The sequence below is a fragment of the Pezoporus flaviventris genome, unplaced genomic scaffold (genome assembly GCF_033815535.1).
Source record: "Pezoporus flaviventris isolate CSIRO_AGI_PZ_B2104156 unplaced genomic scaffold, CSIRO_AGI_Pfla_v1 ptg000070l, whole genome shotgun sequence".
NCBI lineage: Eukaryota > Metazoa > Chordata > Aves > Psittaciformes > Psittacidae > Pezoporus > Pezoporus flaviventris.
This window is the reverse complement of record NW_026892618.1, coordinates 7,227,786-7,245,731: the sequence shown is the minus strand read 5'-3', so window position 1 is coordinate 7,245,731 and position 17,946 is coordinate 7,227,786. Positions and strand designations below refer to the sequence as shown.

The 17,946-nt window shown below is 44.8% G+C and overlaps 1 protein-coding gene across 5 annotated transcripts in view; it reads right to left on the bottom strand.

Annotated features, from left to right (window-relative positions):
- LOC133278971 (alpha-2-macroglobulin-like protein 1) overlaps window positions 1-17,332 on the bottom strand; it is a 31,667-nt gene extending 14,335 nt beyond the window's left edge. Inside the window, exons 1-20 of one of the 5 annotated variants that reach the window (XM_061472295.1) lie at window positions 17,021-17,332; window positions 15,644-15,827; window positions 14,329-14,373; window positions 13,851-13,995; window positions 13,160-13,212; window positions 12,818-12,838; window positions 12,126-12,285; window positions 11,452-11,536; window positions 10,976-11,090; window positions 9,610-9,718; window positions 8,647-8,756; window positions 7,699-7,863; window positions 6,278-6,511; window positions 5,392-5,455; window positions 4,752-4,897; window positions 4,066-4,212; window positions 2,732-2,905; window positions 984-1,089; window positions 326-434; window positions 6-231 (exon numbers count right to left, since the gene is read on the bottom strand). In XM_061472295.1, the coding sequence (XP_061328279.1) occupies window positions 6-231; window positions 326-434; window positions 984-1,089; window positions 2,732-2,905; window positions 4,066-4,212; window positions 4,752-4,897; window positions 5,392-5,455; window positions 6,278-6,511; window positions 7,699-7,863; window positions 8,647-8,756; window positions 9,610-9,718; window positions 10,976-11,090; window positions 11,452-11,536; window positions 12,126-12,285; window positions 12,818-12,838; window positions 13,160-13,212; window positions 13,851-13,995; window positions 14,329-14,373; window positions 15,644-15,820 (2,391 nt within the window). In that variant the 5' untranslated portion in view covers window positions 15,821-15,827; window positions 17,021-17,332. Of the gene's footprint in view, window positions 1-5; window positions 232-325; window positions 435-983; window positions 1,090-2,731; window positions 2,906-4,065; window positions 4,213-4,751; window positions 4,898-5,391; window positions 5,456-6,277; window positions 6,512-7,698; window positions 7,864-8,646; window positions 8,757-9,609; window positions 9,719-10,975; window positions 11,091-11,451; window positions 11,537-12,125; window positions 12,286-12,817; window positions 12,839-13,159; window positions 13,213-13,850; window positions 13,996-14,328; window positions 14,374-15,643; window positions 15,828-16,457; window positions 16,697-17,020 lie in introns of those variants that run through there. The other 4 variants (XM_061472294.1, XM_061472293.1, XM_061472292.1 and 1 more) reach the window with 4 other exon arrangements.
- Window positions 17,333-17,946: the final 614 nt, after the last annotated feature.

Below are 17,946 nucleotides of genomic sequence, written 5' to 3'. Positions count from 1 at the left end.
CTCACCTGGATACAGTCCTTGAGGTAGTTGAAGACGGTGGCTTTTAGGCTGAAAGTCTCTCCTTGGATCACAGAGTATGGCAGTGACAGATCCACAAAGAAAGGCTGGAAGACCCTAAGAGTGGTCAGAGGTGACAACCCAAAGCCAGTATCAGCAACACAGAAGGTGTTGGCATTCCATTCTGTGATGGTGTCAGGTACAGCAACTTGGAGAGACACTTGCGCATCATCCCTAGAGCAGGAAGAGGGAGAGGAGAACTTGCTCAGAAGCAGTCAGAAATCTCCAGGGATCTCTCTGGGGAGGGCAGGCAGAAGCTGTTACCAACCCAACGGAGACCAAATCCCAAATCCAGGTCTCTGGGAAAAGTGTCCGTGGTTTTGGATTCTTGTCTTGAGAATGAGGTGCAGAATCACCATGGACAACATGACTTTCTACTGGAAAGCAAGTGATAACCTCAGAAAAAAGCATATGTAGCTACAGGTGAAATTAGTTCTTCATTCACAGGCAATCTAACACAAACTGTAAATGTTTTGTGACACACAAGAGTGGACGTTTCAACAAGAGGGTTGGTGTTTCAGTGAGAATCTGACACAGATTATTTATTTCTGGGGAATGCAGCTTTAGGAAGGCAGAATTGGATGGAGTTTAGCCTTAGACTCAGTCTGACAGATCTAGCAAAATTGGTCTGGATTCAGGGGAGACAGCATCATCAGATAAAGTGCCACTATCTTAGTCTGTGAAAGTGCTGGTGGAGAGCATAGTACATTTTCTGTGCTGTAGGACCAGCCAATAAAGCACAGGGATTTGAACTTTTGTCTGTGATTTATAAATCAGGTTCATTGAACTGGACACAGGCTTTATTCCTCCCATATACGAACAAGAAACGCAGCAGGGTCGAAGTCAACTACTTCAGCTGCAGGCTGGCCAGAACTGAGAAAGGAGAGCCCCTTCAGTCAAGGAGATGGACATATCTGATTCCTTACCAACAACATTGTCTTTTCGAGAAAACATCTTTTTCTCAAAGCCTGGTTGCATACAAGAAACTGGTTTCTTGATTCTAGTATTGGTTAATATTTTCATGCGCAACATCTGAGAAAGCAGTGAAAAGACTAAATCAGTGATGAGTGAAAGGGAACAAGAATTATTTTCAGTATCTCATGATAGTAGGTATCGTAAGGGGTCTGGTGGTAGCTGAAACAATTTAAAACTATGCTTGTTTAAATACATATGCATAAAATTACAGGCTCAGACTTCGGGCAGTGCATGAGGAATGGAAACCAACATATGAGGAATACTGGAGCAAATCCTTACTTCTCATAAATTCCAACTAGATCTGTCCTTCATATGCCTGACCCTAACAATGAGAGAGGGTCAAACACTATATATCCCATGAAAAAAAGCCTAAGAGAAAAAAAAAAAAAGCAAGCTTTAAATTGCTGCAGAGTTTTATAACAGAAACATCTAACTGATCATAAGTAACCATTCTTACACAAGAAAGGAAAGAGTGAGCGAGCAGCTGCGTGGTTCTGAGTTACCAACTGGGCTTAAACCAGGACAAATCAATAACAGTTCTGGCTTAGAAAACTGATGGGCAACTTGGTCACAACTTAGTTTGGATCCTGATTTTGTCTGAATGAGACTCAGTCCCTTAGGGCCTATGCTTAACATGGTGGTAATATTGAATTGAATGCACACTCATGGGCATGGGCTGAGAAAAAGACATCATCACACCAAAGGAAGGTATTTCATCCTGTAAGCAATCTTTGCTTTGATTTAATGGCCTGCAGATCACTGAGAACTCTTCTACTTTCTTGAAGTACCAAACTGTTTCATGGATAGTAGGAGCCCTCACCCTTTCTGCAGAGGCTGTATATGCCTGTAGATTTAGTCAAATGTTACAAGACAGTCATCTGTTACAGGATCACTAATAATTGGAATGTGGGGGGGTGGGGGGTCTCCTTTAATTAGCATCTGACATAGTGTAGGACTAAGCATGTAAAAGACAGTACACTACCATGCCTCTGGGGGGAATCAGGGTCTGTATTTGCAAGGTAGAGTTCTGTCTGCCTGAGAAGCCTATGCAACTCAGACTCCATTTTGGCTTGTTTTCAGTGTGGCTTCTCCTGTTTTGAGGTGCTTTTACTTGCATATATTTCTCTAAACAGCATTTTGGCAGAAGCAGCACTTCTTCTTTGGTTTTGTTTAGCAGACATGTTGCATATCTTTTTTCTGGCTATTGTACTTGTTAGCTGATTAGCTTATTTTGTCATTTGTCTTGATAGCCAGCTAGAAAGCCAAATTGTGAAGGACTTGTTTTTATCAAAAATGCTTTGAGGAGAGGTAAAAACAGATTTAATGAAACAGAGTAAACACTTTGCAAATAAAGTAATAGCCAAGCGGCAATCCGTCAAAATATGGTGAGGTGGTCAAGTCTTACTGGCGTTTCTTGTGACTTGCCCTTTGTAGCTATGGTAGCCTAAAGTAGATTTGTTCATTTTTATACTTCTGTAATCAGGCGGAATTCACTATGATTACTCATAAGTTTCATCTTTCCCCATAGTCCCCAAATGAGTGCAGCTACACTGAACAACAAGGTACAGATGACTTGTAGCAATCAAAGTTGGGGAAGCTGAAGTTTGCAAACAGTGAATTCCTTTAGGCATTCAGGATGGCATATTGGCAACCTCTGGCTCAGGAAAGTTTAAGGTTTAGTGGAAGTGTGGACACTCACCTTAAACAGATTAAAGACATCAGCGTCACTTTGGTACCACGGTGCTCCCATCCGAGTCTTTTTGTGGAGGCTGGACTCATGGGGCAGACAAGGGTATGCCTCAAAGTCTTCCAAGTGATAAGGGAACCCTCGTCCTCCAAGTTTAAAGCTGTCATCAAAGACCTTCTCGTACAACTGCAATGGAAAAGTAAAGGTCTTCATGAGGAACTGGCCAACCAGCATGTGTATGGGTCAACTATGTGGATTGTAGCCCTCTATTATACTTTGTGAAGCTCTGCAGTTGAGGAAGTTCACACTGGCCCAGCTTAAACTAAAGGACATTAAGCTCAAGGAGTGGATATTGGCAAGTGGCTTCCATCTGCAAGACTTTCACCTCTGACAGTTCAAGTCTTTTAACTCTCGGGTACAAGATTAGGATAAAAACACATGATTCAGTTTGAACACAATGCATTGGCACACCTGACTTAAATATTTTATGATTACTACTTTATATGCCTGTTAGTAGAAGATGCAAGTGAAGATGCACTGGAACAGCATTCCTGTAAAATAGAACACTAGATCACACTATAGGTCTTATTTACTGGTGTAGCAAGTCCCCCTGGATTTGGTGAGGCTTCTCTGTAGCAGTCTGGCTTGCCACTTTGCATGAGGTATACACATATGTGTTATCTCTGGTATATATACATTGTGGGATTATGTTGTGACTTTCAATTCTTGCAGTGCTTTTGTTCCAAGTTTTAAATGCATTCCTCTGGAATGCACAGCTGCTTTAAGGTAGGTTCATTCAACCCTTCTAGATTCTCATACCTGGGTGTGGACAAAATCCTGACCACTGTTCATCAGCCACTGTGTGCTCTGCGTGCTGTCCCCTCGCTACTGTTTTCTAAAGAACTGCTCAGGTGCTCCACCTGATCCATCATGCAGTTACCATTCAGCAATGTTTGGGGCAGAGGGATAGGAGAAGCCTACTAGGGAAAAACTCCATTTCAAAGGTTTAGCCTGGTGGAAGATGGAATAGCAGAGAGACAGCTGCTAAGTACCCTCCGTCCAAGTGGAAAGCATCAGCATCTCTCTGAAGCTGCTCTCCTTGCCTACCCCTGCAGTACCATGCAGCATCCACCACTCTCCAGGCAGAGGCCCAAAGTTCAGGGCTGGTGCCCAAGGAACTTGATTGCTACATAACTGCTCAGAAGAGGCTGAGGACAGAGAATGCCAGGGCAGCCACTTAACACTGCAAGCGTGTCCTGGGATGGACTATAGGCTTTTTTTTGTCAGTGCATGGGGAGAAAAGGCAGGCAGATACTAGGGGGTTGGTGACAGGAGGCTGAACTCACTGTGTTTGCTGTTAAGGTAGTATCGTTCTTCAGGAGGACACTCTTGTCAACAGCTTGGACAGAGCACAAGGACCCTGGAGCAGCCTTGAGGTTCAGATTGACTTTTGATCCTGGGACTTCCTCCTTGTGTGAGAATTCCAGTGACACCTGGAAAAGAAGAGAGAGTCAGGGGGCTTAGCATTGGAGAGTGGGACCTTGTGACTATTAGATGTCTGGGGAGCAAAGGGAAAGACAGAGAATAAGGTAGGGAAGTGGTCTGAGATGCTGAAACAACCCCTCCTAGAAATCCATTGGGAAGGCTACAGGGGCTGCAGTGTGTACAGCTCAGTCAGAGTTCCCCTACTACCACACACCTGCCACTCTCTGATCCAGAGCTACCACAGGATCAGAATCAGGCAGACTTCTCTGTTAGGGAGAACACCGGACAGTGGGTTCCCACGTCAGTCATGGGGAATGGGGGAAGAAAACAGAGTTTAAGGGAGCCTGGTTAACTCTTTGGGAAAGGCTTTCCAGTTGGTGTTGGGAAGAAGGAGGTTACCTGTTGTATTTCCCAGCCAAAAATACTGGGCATCTGGTTTGGCATACACACAGCTTACACCACTTGGCTGAGGATAAAACAGGACCAGGAATCAAAACAGGCTACAGCACATCAATGGTGCTATCTCACTCTTTGTGTTTCTACTCACCTTGTGTCTAAAGCATGTTTCTACTTGAAACTCTTCCACATCAGCCACCACCTCTCCATCCAAGAAGACTGCATACAGTAGAAGCTGGATGTCAGGCAGAAAGTCATTGCCAACAGTCAGAGTCAATGAGAAGGAGCCCTGCAGATCTGCACAAGACAGCAGAAAGAAAGAGAGGCGAAGAATTCAATGAATCAGCTTATTGGGGTTGCACAGAAAATAAGAGTCAAAAGAAGCATTAATAATTTCTACCTGCAGATAAGGATATCCCACACAGACACTATCATAGATTAAAGCTAGTTTGGCTCAACTTTAGCAACAATATTCCTCTTCCCTAATGCATAAATAATAAATAAGCAGGCAAGCTACACAAATTTTATATTTTCTCCATAGCTGACAGCAAAGTCATAAGGTTCAATAGTAGATGAATTAGACAAGGCAGGAGAAGGACAGCTGCCTAGAAGGACACTGAACTCATATGAGAGGAGATTGTGTTGGTCTAATGAAGTGGAATCACTAAGATCTCATTTCAGTAATTCCCACCTGTGGATAAGAATAAAACCTGCAGAGACTGTCACTGGAGAGAGGTCACAGTTTTCTAGGGTATGTTATGAGGCACTTAACTTCATGTGTTTCTACTCACTCTCATGTCGATTGATTGGCACCTGCTTCTCTCCACTGAAAAGGATCTTGCCTTTAGCTATCACCTGAAGAGCAAAGAGAAGAGCCTTTCAAATGCTGAATTCTGACAGCATGAGGAGAGTGGGAAAAGAATAAGAGAAGAGAGAAGGATGTCTGACAGATGTTGTCAGAAGCTCCTCTGGCAGGGCATCACCTGAAGAGCATTGCAGCGGAGATGGTGGTAGTATAGGTGTGAAGAGGACTTGAGAGGTGTTGGTTATAAAATGAGAAGACATGACTTCTTGCAAAGCCAGAGGTATGTCTGAAGCTACGAGCAGCTGCAGTGAACTCCGATTTTCACATTACCAGGATACAGTACTTTTGACCATATGAATGAGCCCAGATACTAATGACATCTCAGCCAGGCTGTAGTCACACTTGCTCTGGACTCACTTTCTTGAAAGTGGACTTCAAGATAACAACATGATAACAAACTTCTGGAGTGCATCAAGGGCCTGTGCAGTTTCAGGCCTTCTCCTGTAAATATACAGAAGGAGGTCAGCTGCCCCAGAGATTGCCTCAGACACAGATGGAATTCTGCGGCATACCTACCGGGCAGAAACCAGGACAGCCCTCCACTGCCACCCATGTGAATGTAGGATTAATAGCAGGTATCCCCTCACTCAGGCTTATGTCAAGGCACTTCTAACAAAGCAAAGCAGCTGGGGGCTAGGAGCAGGTCTAGGAACTGGGAAACAGGAGGAGGATTGGGCAGAACAGAACTCACAAACAGACTTATACTGGCCTGGGAGTACCTTATTCTCTCCTGTCAGTATGTGTTGTGCAATGGAGGTAAAACGCCAATAAGCATGATCTTGCCCTGAGATTCAGCTGTCTTTTGTGCTCACCAAGTAGTAGAAATCAATGTGGTCTACTTCAGAGCCAAGTTTATTTGGGTCAAGGATATAATCCACTTGGACTTCCTGCTCTTGATCACAGGCCATCATGTCATTCCTGGCCTTGATCTCAAGGAAGCTGTTGCTTTCAGAGTAGAAAGGTTTCAACCAGTGGAAGCTATCTTCGACTTCTGTGTAACTTTCAGAAGAATCTTGCTCGTCTTCATTTCCAAGACCGTAGGTACCCTTGAGCACACAAAACCATGAGTTGGCAATCAGTATCAAGTGATATAAGGAAGCTTGTACACCCTCTGAAAACATTAAGTTATTACCTGCCCTGATGGCAGACCACACATCTATAATCTTATAGTATTCTTTTATTTATATGTCATTTTAAAGTCTGAGACTTTCTCTTATGAAGTTTTAGTAGATTTTCCCACAATCTCATTTTTCTTCCTTTATCTTTCCATGAAGACACACCCCACACCAGACTTTAACCTCAGTACAGCACCCCTGTTTTCAACTTATGTTTCTGGTCAGATGCCCTGAAGCACAATAGGCACCGAACCAGCTTTTGTATGATGAAGCTCCAATTCTGCAGATACTCTAGGGCTCTCTGGACAATAGCCATGGGCCTAAAAAGAAGAACTAGAGCCTGTCCGCAGGCTCCCTCAGCAGAGAAATCTACTTCTTAGATTACAGATCCTCAGATCACCAAATCCTGCCCAACCAAAATTAGGGAACCTCACCCTGAATAGAGGAGGGAATATGGGAAAAACACCTGTAACAATAGTTCCAGTCTCTGGGAAATGAATGGCAACAGGAGATTGTACTACTTGGGAATTAATCCCATATCAGCTGCAGGAATGCAGTTAGTGGGAAGATGGGTGTACTACCAGGTTGGTAACAATGAGCTCCAGGTGTAGGAGCAGAAGTTGTAAGAAGGAGCCAAGTGCTTCAAAGTCTGTTGAAGGGAGGTCAAAAGCAGCTACTTGCCAAGCTCAGGTGTGCACTGCTGCAGAGTAAGAGCAGCCACTAAAAATGGACTTCAACAGACAGAGTTGTGCTGAGCCACCTCCTGCATGTCCCAGGGCAGAGAAAGGGGAGGTTTCCTCGGAGGAATTATTCAAATTAGCAGATGTTTTTAGCAGAGCCAAGGGAAGGTGACGGGGGATACAAAAGTTTAGGATCATGATTCAGCTCAGGACAGCAGATCACCTTTGGTGACCATTTGTCTGAAACGTCACAGCACAGCCTCCAGCTTCCCTGGGGAGATAGCACTGGAGAGTAATTCAAGATGCTTCTACAGATACAGCCAAATGAGATTAGGAGCAAGAGGAGTGTGCTCCAAAACCCTCAGATTTATTCTATTTTCTATCCCTTTCCTCAGTCTATCATCACTTTATCCTCCTTTTTCTATGGCAAATGCTCACCCTCAGAGAAACCATTGTGCTGTTCCAGCTGGTGGTATCCAGTGAGAAGTGGGCTTCCCCATTCTCATCTGTGATGAATGTCAGGTATGTCTCCTCATCATTGACATCAACTATTAGGTAGACTGTTTCATTTCTGAGGGGAGACTTGTCACTGTGACAGAGCATCTGCAAAGAAGGAGAGGAAGTTAATACCCCATGGTGCCACATTCTGAGCCACTGCCAGTGCTTAATATTGTTTCTATCACTGGGCTTTCTCAGGCCTTCTAGCTTCCAGGCAGGTTGGAAGGATCCAAATAAAAGTGCGATAAATACACAAAACCAACAACATGCAGCTGTTCAGGACTAGAAATAAGAGGTAGTGCAGCCAAATGAGGCTCCTAGATATTTTGGGGAAAAGGTGATTTCCTCATATCCTGAGCTTTTTCATGGACAATACTGCAGGACCTTTGACAATCAGAAAGAGTCTTGTCTTCAGCAACTTAATGACTGTTCCTTACTCTTCTTCATGCTGAGGTTAGTACTGGCTCAGGTAAGAGTGTTTCTATCCCCAGTGGGACAGCAGTCCTAGCATTATCGAAGGGACCATGAGTCAGAAAGGAGTGTCTAAAGCGATACACAAGGCATTAGGGATTTCTGCCAAGGTACCATGAGCATTTGTCTGAAGGGAGTGTTGTTTCCCTACTGATGCCACCCCCATCCCATATGCCTTTTATTGCACAGACTAGTTTCAGGAGCTACTCTTGAGAAATCCTCCAGAGACTGCAGCTGGACCCAGAATTCCCATCCAGGTTAGGATAGGGAGAAGAAATTGCTTCTCCAGGAGGCTTCACTCATGTTTGCAGGGTACCAGCAGAGCAGCACTTACTTTCCTGGAGATAGTTGCTTTCTGCCTACAGAAGATTAGATCTATGATGTATTCTCAAGAGAGAAGGGATCCATGGGTGTTACCTTCCCTGTGTATGGTAGTCCACGTTTGTAGAATAAATGAAGATTGATAAACTCTATAGACTTCATTCTTGTCGCAATAGGAATTCTAGTAATTTCCATAGTCTCTGCTCCTGGGTGGAGAGATGGGGAATCTGTTAAACCCTAGCAGTGCTCTTACAGAAGCAGAAGACAAGAAGATTCTTAAACATTACTTACAACATCTACAGCTTCTAAATTTAGGAGAGAAAATACATTCTTCCAGGATGTAATTCCCTCAACCTTTCTGGGCCCCTGCTTCATGACATGACACACTGTACCCTTTTAAGTGCTTATTTCTCTTTATTGAAAATAAACTAGATGACTGTTTAGTTACATGCAGCTACATGGTAGATGCCTAAAAGTGGCCTAAGGACCCCACTCAGTGGCTTGAAGGACCCCACTCACAGTGTGGCAGTTTGAACAGCGGACACCTCCAATGGCCAGAGCTAGGTGCACATAAACACTGATACTGAAAACCTACTTCCTTATAGTGAATACTATGTCAGACTAAAAGGGAGCAGAATGGCATTCCTTACAGCAGGAGTGTGCCTAATCAGCCCTGCCTCAGGCTTAGGAAAAGAGAGGGTAAGAGAGAGTGGGTAGGGACTGCCTGTCAAGATGGTACACTGCAATTAGCAAGAACTACAAGGACTTGTTGCAGGCTTTTCCGTGGCTGGTGGGTGCTTCTCAACTGACTGAAGAACACTTTGGCATCCAGTCAATCACTAAAAAGTTATATATGCAATACTGGAGATGAAGGGTGGAGAGGATTAGGAAATCTCATAATAACAGATGGAAGAGGTACTGGAATAGAGACCATCATCATGCCACAGGACTTGGGAACCCTCAAGTTACTTTTTTAAAAATTAATTCAACTGCCACAGAAAGGCTAAAACCAAAGAAGTTGCTTTCAAGGAAGAGAAAACTTCACAGATCCTCCAGTACCTGTTCCGTCTTCCACCATTTTTCCTATGGCAATTATGTGGCTGTCAGTTTTATTTACTTCCAGAGTCTCTGTCTTCACTGTAAAGGTAGTGCAGCCATTCTTGTTTGTCTGCAGAAAGAGAGACATGAACAGAGAGAAAGAGCATGGTGTGGAAGAAGACAAGCTGTCCCATAGATGCTGGGCAATCCAAAAGAAGTGTTTCCAAATACTTGTGGAAGAGACAGAAGTTCAAAAACCCATTATGGATACCTTAGGCAGAGAAGAAAAGGAACATGCTTGGATTAAATAGTCACCCAAAAAAGTGGCAGAAAAAAGTGCTTCAGGCAAATCACATAAGGGTTAATTGTGTCACAGACAAACTCAAGAGACTGGATTAAGCCTTGATCCTGCAGCTGAAAGAGTGTGGGTATCTCTACCTGAGGTAAAGGTAACTTTCTCCCTGAAACTATACAGCCCTGACGAACTAAGCCTGTCAGCACGGCTTTCCTGTCAAGACCATGGCATGGCCATGTTAAACAGACTGCAAGAGCTTTGCCAGGCACTAAAGCAGAGGCTGGGTACAGCCAGTCTGCCAGAGAGGAGAGGCGAATAAACTATTTCTAGTTGTGCCTAGTGAAGTTTCCACAGAACCTTACAGGGCCTCTTACACGTAAGGTGAGAGGGAGCTGGCATTCAGTTGGTGTTTTGCACAGCTAAGACTGTAGAGCATTCCAGCTGGAGATATTTTGCTGCTGGATGCATTTTAAAAGATGCCGAGATCCAGCTGGATTTTTCTATTCTGGCTTGTTGCTGGCTGATCTGACATTTAGAAATATTCTCTTGTGACTTTCAGGCTGAAAGAGCTGCATCTGAAAGCCATGGGTAAAACCAAGCATGGAGCTTAACTACAGGCATATAAGGAACACAAATGTTCAGATAGTGGAACCAACACAGGACATAATCTCAGCAAGGACACTAGCAAGTTTAAGATGATCCATTAACTCCATCGGTACAACAAGAAACAGGGCATTAGCCACAGATCATTTGATGCTCTGATACTGGTGTTTATTGGTGGGAATGATCACAGAACTGAATAGACCGGTGATCTGATTGCATACAATATGATACTGTCCCATGGGGAAAAGCACTAGATGTCATTACTTACATAGATCTTACACCTTCTCCTGAAACACTGAGTCAGATATGGACAGCTAGAGCAGTAATTTGAGTCACAGGAAGAGGAATCAATGGTCTGATCAGGTTTAGCAAGTGGGAAGGCACCAGACTAAACATCGGTGCACATCAGGTACGTCTTGGGGCAGGTTAAGGGGACAGACATACATGCCTAGCAGGTAATACTTTCTACTCTCCTGTTTGTTCACCTACCCTGCTGGTTTGCTTCCTCTTCTCAGCAGAAGTTGATAAATCTTCTTCCAGGAACTGGGATAATACGATAAAATTAATTTCTATTTTCCCTTGAACGGGCTTCCCATAGGTATACCTGTGTCAAAGAGGAGAAACATTCACCTGAAGACCAGCCCCTTCAGCAGAAATATTGATCCCACCGTTATCTGGGGAAAGTGGAGCCTGAGAGAGCTTTGTGCCATGTTTGCTCAGGAAACTTCAGCTCATCCCTTAAAATCAGTTTGCATCCCTCTCCACCCACTATACCCAGCATCCTTGGTATCTTTCACAGTAAATGACCAGGTGCAAGAATAAGCCCATTTCAGAGAGTGATCTGTATCCCTCAACCACAGGGTAATACAAGGATATTATACTGGAAGGCCATTTGTCAGCTATGGGCAATCTGGAGGTGACTACGGAGTCAAAGACTAGAGATTACAGCAGTACCATGTACTCACTTGCCACAGACCTTCAGCTGAAATTCCTCATTCACTGTAGTGATAAATGGAGGGTGCTCAATCTTTATTTGAAATTTTTTCAGCACTGCATAGAAGAGAGGAAGATAAGGATAGAGGAAAAAAAGCAATACTGAGTATGCATACTGCAAGTTTGGTCATAGCTGCAGTACAGATAGGGGGAAAGACATTAATGTCCCCATCACCATGCTGCAATAGCTGTTACTGCCTTCAGCGACACCACCCTCTAATTGCTGCTATAATTGCACATGGGTCTGCTTTTCTACTCTAGCTCAGTCAAGCAAAAACATTTTAAATAGCACAGGGTTTCATCCATACCTACATTACTGTAACTAAACGGGACTAGTATGTGATACCTCTTCCTATTATAGCAGTTGACTGCAGTAGATAGTAAACCTAGATTAGAAGAGGGTGACAATGAGCAACAGAGAGTGCTCATCATAGGGCCCAGCCACAGCTAGTATAAAATGTCAGACCACAGCCTCTCCTTCGCAACCTATGCAATTGCAGAACCTCCAGACCATCACAGATCTGTGCACAGACCTCAGTCTGCTGTTCTCCCAGGGCAAAAGGTCTGATGAACATAGCCACATTGCCGTGCTCTCTTCTTCAGCTACCCACACAGCTTTCCCCTCACGTCTGTTGTCAAGTCTTACCGTATTCTTCGACACTGAAGGTTTTTTTAGCCATGTCTTGTTGCACTGAGATGGTATAATTCCCAAGGGGTATTTCAGAGGCCAGGGGAAAAGATAGATCCACAATGCCATGTCTTGATTTAACATTCAGCCATTCAGCAATACGGTTATGCTCAGGATCCTATTTGGGAAAGGATGTTCACAGCCATCAAGTCACACTGGGAGGAACCTGGCAGGTCCAGCCATACTCAGGCACAAGAAGGTACTACGAGGGCTTACCCTTGCTGCAGTAGAAAGGATGCCAGAGCACCAGGAGAGATTCCTCCTCCCCTCTCCAGTATCCTTTTACTGAGCTTTTGAATTGGAAAGGCTGCCAAGAACTGTAAAGCTGCTAGGAAATGGTAATGCCATAACACTGTGGTCTGTGCTGCATCTACTGACCACTTAGCCTTATGCTTTGTGTTCTGTGCAGACAAGGTGTTCGACAAAGGTTCATTACTGTCCTGCCTCTAGCCCAATTGTGTGCATCACAGAGGTGCTGATTTCAATCAAGAAACCAGGCTGAGCAGGTAGAAAACACTTCAGCTGAACCTGAACCATAACCATAACCTTGTGAGGTTACAATTTTGGCACAACTCTGTCCAGGAGTGAAAAAGTAGGAAAGACAGTAGAAGAGACAGACATCTCCCTTTGGCCAATTCCTTGTCACTTACCTGCAGCCATATCTGGGAGTACTGTAAAATCAAGAGAAACACAAGTTAAGTTTTATACAGAGCAAAACACATCCATGTGAATCAGTATTAACAACACTGCCTGACATGGGGCCCCACCAGAAATTTCCACTCTATGCAGATCCCACGCTAGGCCTCCTTCTCCCTCTGTGCAGGCTTACACTGCAGTCTTTCTCCAAGGGACCAGTGGATGAGTGGCTTCCCTTCAAAGATAATTTGTTCCTATGGTTTAATAGTCATGAAGAGAGATGTCTCTTTCATGATCCTCTCAATGTGTCTCATGCTGAGGCTCCTGCTTCTAGAAAAGCACAGGGTAATACTCACATCATTTTTAATGACCTTAAGGTCCTCATTGAAGTTCACAATTCGAAATCTCACTGTAGATACAAAGAAAAGGAAAGCAAAGCATTCTGGCTGCAATATGCACAAATCTGTTTCTCATTTTCTGTGCTCCAGTATTCATGTCTCTCTGTTTACCTCAGAGGTATTCAGGTCTTTTCCCAGACAGCCCGCCCCAGCATCTCCCAGCCAAGAGAACTCTGGGAGGTTTACATGCAGCTGTGGGCTATAGAAGCTCACTGCCTTTACCTGGAAAGACTACAGTGATGTGTTGAAGAGTTGATTGGTTTGTTTGCAGACTGTTCATATTGTAAAGACTGTGAAGTAACTATTTGTATTTCTAGAGCTTGGCTTTACCTAAATATTATTAACAGTCTTCAAAAAACAGTAAAGGGTTGTCCAGTGTCCTGGACAGTTCTGGCTTTTCTTTTATGTCTCACTAGAGATACTTTACCAAAACAACACCTGGGAGCAGCAGGCTGGGCATTTGGTGCAGCACTGCTTGGAGAGGAACATCCTGACTCATTTTGTTCCTGGAAACATCTGATAGTAGACATTGGCTTTCTTCCATCTCCAACAAGTTTAACTTGCTGCACTCAGTGAAATCTTCTCCCCAGATGTGGCTGTTACCTTGACCCTTCCCTCCCCATTTTCACATGCCACATTTTTGCCTTACCTGTTTCTCCAGGTTTGTATAAGTCCTTATCTGTCTCTACTAGAATTACATTCTTCTGGGGCTTGACCAGAACCTTCTTGCGACCCTCAAAGAGCACATTTTCCCCACTGCAGATCAGGACATGGAGAAAAACCACCGTCTCTGGCTGTCAGGTTAAAAAAACCAAACTGCCTGAGAATACAAGCAGCTTGAAGGAGAAACGAAGGCACCTGTCCTTCCTACCAAATTTTCCAACTTCCCTCTCCTTCCTTCCCCTCCTTTGATGTAGCTCTCCCTTTTCCCTACTCTCTGTGCTCCCCAGCTTCCTCATTCTCTTTTTTCTGTCTTTCTCCTTGTGATGTTTGCCTCTTCCCACATTTCTTTCTCCCCTTTACTATCTTTTCCACCCTCCTTCTCCAACATTTGTATGGCTCAGGTGCCAGAGAGGCTGAAGCTTTCTGATCGGTAAGAGGAGAGGCAGCCAAGAGACATGTCTTACGTGTGACGCGGAGCCATCTCTTTTCCTGGGAATGAATTCTGGCACCTAGGTTGATTGATACAAGAAATGGAAAGCAAATTCATCAGACTTTGTATCTTATTGCAGATGTGACACATCACCTCAATGTTGAAAAATCTCTGAACTTCAAAGTCCAAATTCTGCTGTATGACTCTGTCTCTAACACACTTGACATTATAGGGAAAAGAAGAAGCTACTGCTTGTCTCTTGTTCATAAACCTAAGAATGAACCAACTGACATGTCATTCTCCCACTTCACATAAACATGAGATTTTTATGAAACCAAGAAAAACCATAGGGAACCTGGAGCTGACCAAGACAGTAACAAGACATGAGACACTGATCAGGCAAAAATGGGACAGTATCAGAAAGACCAAGCTCACCAGAAGAAAGGTTCTTTTTGCTAATGACAGACTTCCTTGGCTTTCTAGAGCCAGGACTTGCTTTCTCCTAAGGGCTGGCACCAAAAACTTTGTTAATCATTGTCTTGTTGATGCAAGAACCAGAAGTGACTACAGTGATTCCTTGAGTTCTGCTGAATCTGCAGGACAATCAGGGCACAGGCACAGTAACTTTGTGCAGTGCTGAGGCAGACAGGGGCAGTTCATAGAGTGCCAACACCAGCTACATCTCTCTCCATGGCTCTCCAGAAATATAACTGAAGATTCTGCAGTTGTGCCCCAGCCTTAGTGTGTCTAGTTAAGCTTACTAGAGCAGCAATATTGCAATGACAGGAACTCAAGCTCCCCCAAAAATACCCAGATTGCCTGGGTGAAATTTGGTTAATTCAGTGGGTTCAGTGCCATTAGCACCCATCACAGCTAACTTAAAGCAAGCTCAATGACTGTGCAGGCTGCAACTACACTTTACTATATAGATGCAGCTTTAGAGCAGAATGGTCCTCTTGGAGCTGGATGTGCACGCTTCTGAGGAAGTGAAGATGAAAAGAATGTGTTCCCAGTGCATTGGCTTGCACTGTGATATGAGAGCATTTCTAGGGTCTAAACACTAAGTACATTGAAAGTCAGTGTTTTCCAACAGGCTTGAAGTAGGATGAAATGGGCTGATATAGGTCAAAAGAACAGGGTTTTATTTACACATGAAAGATTTCCCACTTTGCTAGGCTCCAGGACACTGCTGTATTTTGCATGGCAATACATTTAACCTGCTTGCAAGGCATGGCAAAGCAAAAGACAGTGTACCCAAAAAACACAGAGATCCAGAGAAGTGCTGGGCTCATGTCTGAAGTGAAGGTGGGAGCACCCACTGCCAAATCAGCTGCCACAGCTACACTCACCTGGAAAGTGATGCACTGGAAAGTGCCTGGCTTCTCCACATCCCGTTCCACCAGTGTGTGGTTCTGGGTTGACACCTGCAAGGTGATAGCCAGGTGGACAGCCTCACTCAGGGAGCTGAAGTGAATGCAGAGCTTCTCCTCTTGGGAATAGTGAATAACAGCAGGGAACACCACCATATAATGACTAGAAGAGAACAGGTGATGTGCAAAAGCAATTCAGAGGCTGAGGTGGACAGGACAGAATCCGTCTCTGCTGCTTTCATGAAGAGGTAGACCAAGGGTCCGAAATATCTTGAGGCCTGCAGCCAAGGAACTACAGTGCGGCTCCCTTTCCAGAATGAAGCAGCATGCCAAATGTGGAATTAGAATGCTCCTGATATCTGCCTGCTACCACCTTGTCATCAGCCAGGACGCAACTGCCCAGTGTACAGTACTCCAATTGCGAGTACACAGAGCAAAGCCGTGTGAAGAATGAAGCCAAAGACTCAGTGTCTTGGGCATAAAGCTTCAGTCCTCCCACCAAATTTCACCCCCACCAGCACAGGATGAACAGAGGCAAAACTTGTGCCTCCTGTAGCTTTGCAGTGTGTGCAGTGCCTGCCTGCCAAGCAAACTCCAGGGACTTCACCTGCAGTGGTGCTCAATGCCCAGCGCTCCAGTGGGACTCAGCAGGAGCTGCTTCTGCTCAGCCTCCCTGAGAACAGGGCCCCACTGTTCAGCCCTGTGATGCTAAACAGTGCAACACCTCAGCACCACCCTTCAATGACAGTCCCTTCCTCTAAGTCCCCGCAAAATCAAAAGGAGATAATCTCACGGTTCCAGGCTTGCTGCAGCTGCGACTGGGAATAGAGTCAGGGCTAAAAGGAGCACTGGTGCTCCCATAGCTTGGGCTGGGACAGACAGCTCACAAGATCCACACAGGAGAAGTGCCTGCACAGGTGGGTTGGAGCAATCCTAAATATCCCCTCACATGATCCTAAGTCCAAAAAGGGGGGGAGCTGATACATGGAGCTCGTATGTCGTCCAGGCTAATGACATTAGCTAATATTTACTTGCCTCCACCACCAGCAGAGTGAAGGCCAAACAGCACAATTCTCCACCCACATCTGCATTCAGATGGTATTCTAGGCCATGGGGTGCCAGAGCATGGAGACATGTGGGGTGGCTGACCTCTAATCCAGGCTGAAGGGGACGAAAAAAACTCATGTCAGCCATGGCTAGTCTGGATCCTGGATGTAGCATCCATTGAGAGCCAAAACTGCACCTCAGCTACTGTCCTCAGCTTCTAAAAAGCATCATCAGTACTCTCTGCATCATTAGAGAGCTTCCTCACACCCAGTATTACTCAGAACTTGGAGTAAAGACCTTTCAATTCACCTCTGTTCCCTGCATCAGTTCCTTTGTCTAGCCATCCATCCCAGCTATGCCTGATCCTCCTGGGTTCAGGACCTTTCCCAGGGCTGCTCCAGCCACCCACTGCCAGCTCCTCTCATATTTCCAGTATAAGGCGCTTCCAAATAAAGCAAGGTGTTTTAAGTCCCCACATATTTTAGCAAGTCTCCACTTTACATCCTTCAAGCCAGATGTCCAGTCTCCTGCCAGCTTCCTCCAGCCATAGCATAGTTCTACACTGACGCCACCACCCATGACTCTTCCCAGGTACTGCAGCCTTGTTTCTCATTTTCCTGGGTGGCAGCAGTGAAGTCAAGAGGTCTTGGATGTATTTGCCCTCTGGTTATAACCCCATTTGAAGGTGGATGTCCTCATCCTGCCCTGTCCTTAGCTGAGTTTTGGTAGAGCATAATCAAAGGTACAATACAGGTTGAATTTACCATCCACTCACTCTTTGCTCCCAGCTGAAGCAAAACCCTGGATTTACTTTGGCACAGTCCCTGTATGTGTGCTTAGCATTCATCTTCCTAGTACACAGTCCGATGTAACTAGCCTTTAACCTGGCACAGACATTGCAGATAGTCTGCAAGATTAAAGCACTGTATGTCACTGATCTGGGAGTGCATTTCATTCTCCAAAATCAACAGGCTTTTGAGTCCAAGCCTAAATTAGCAGGACAAAAAACAACCTGGGTCCTGTCTGATTTCAGAAACACTCCCCATGGCTCTGCATTTCTGAGTGGTCAAGTCATCTGTGTCTGAAATTAAATGGCAACAGACAGACAACAAAAAGAGAGTAACATGCTAAAGTGCTTCCCTTCTTCCAGGAAGGAATGAGGGCACTGGCAGGACGAACACCAACAAACCTTAGTAAGCCTTGAGGCCTTTGGCGTGTAGGCAGCAAACAGTATC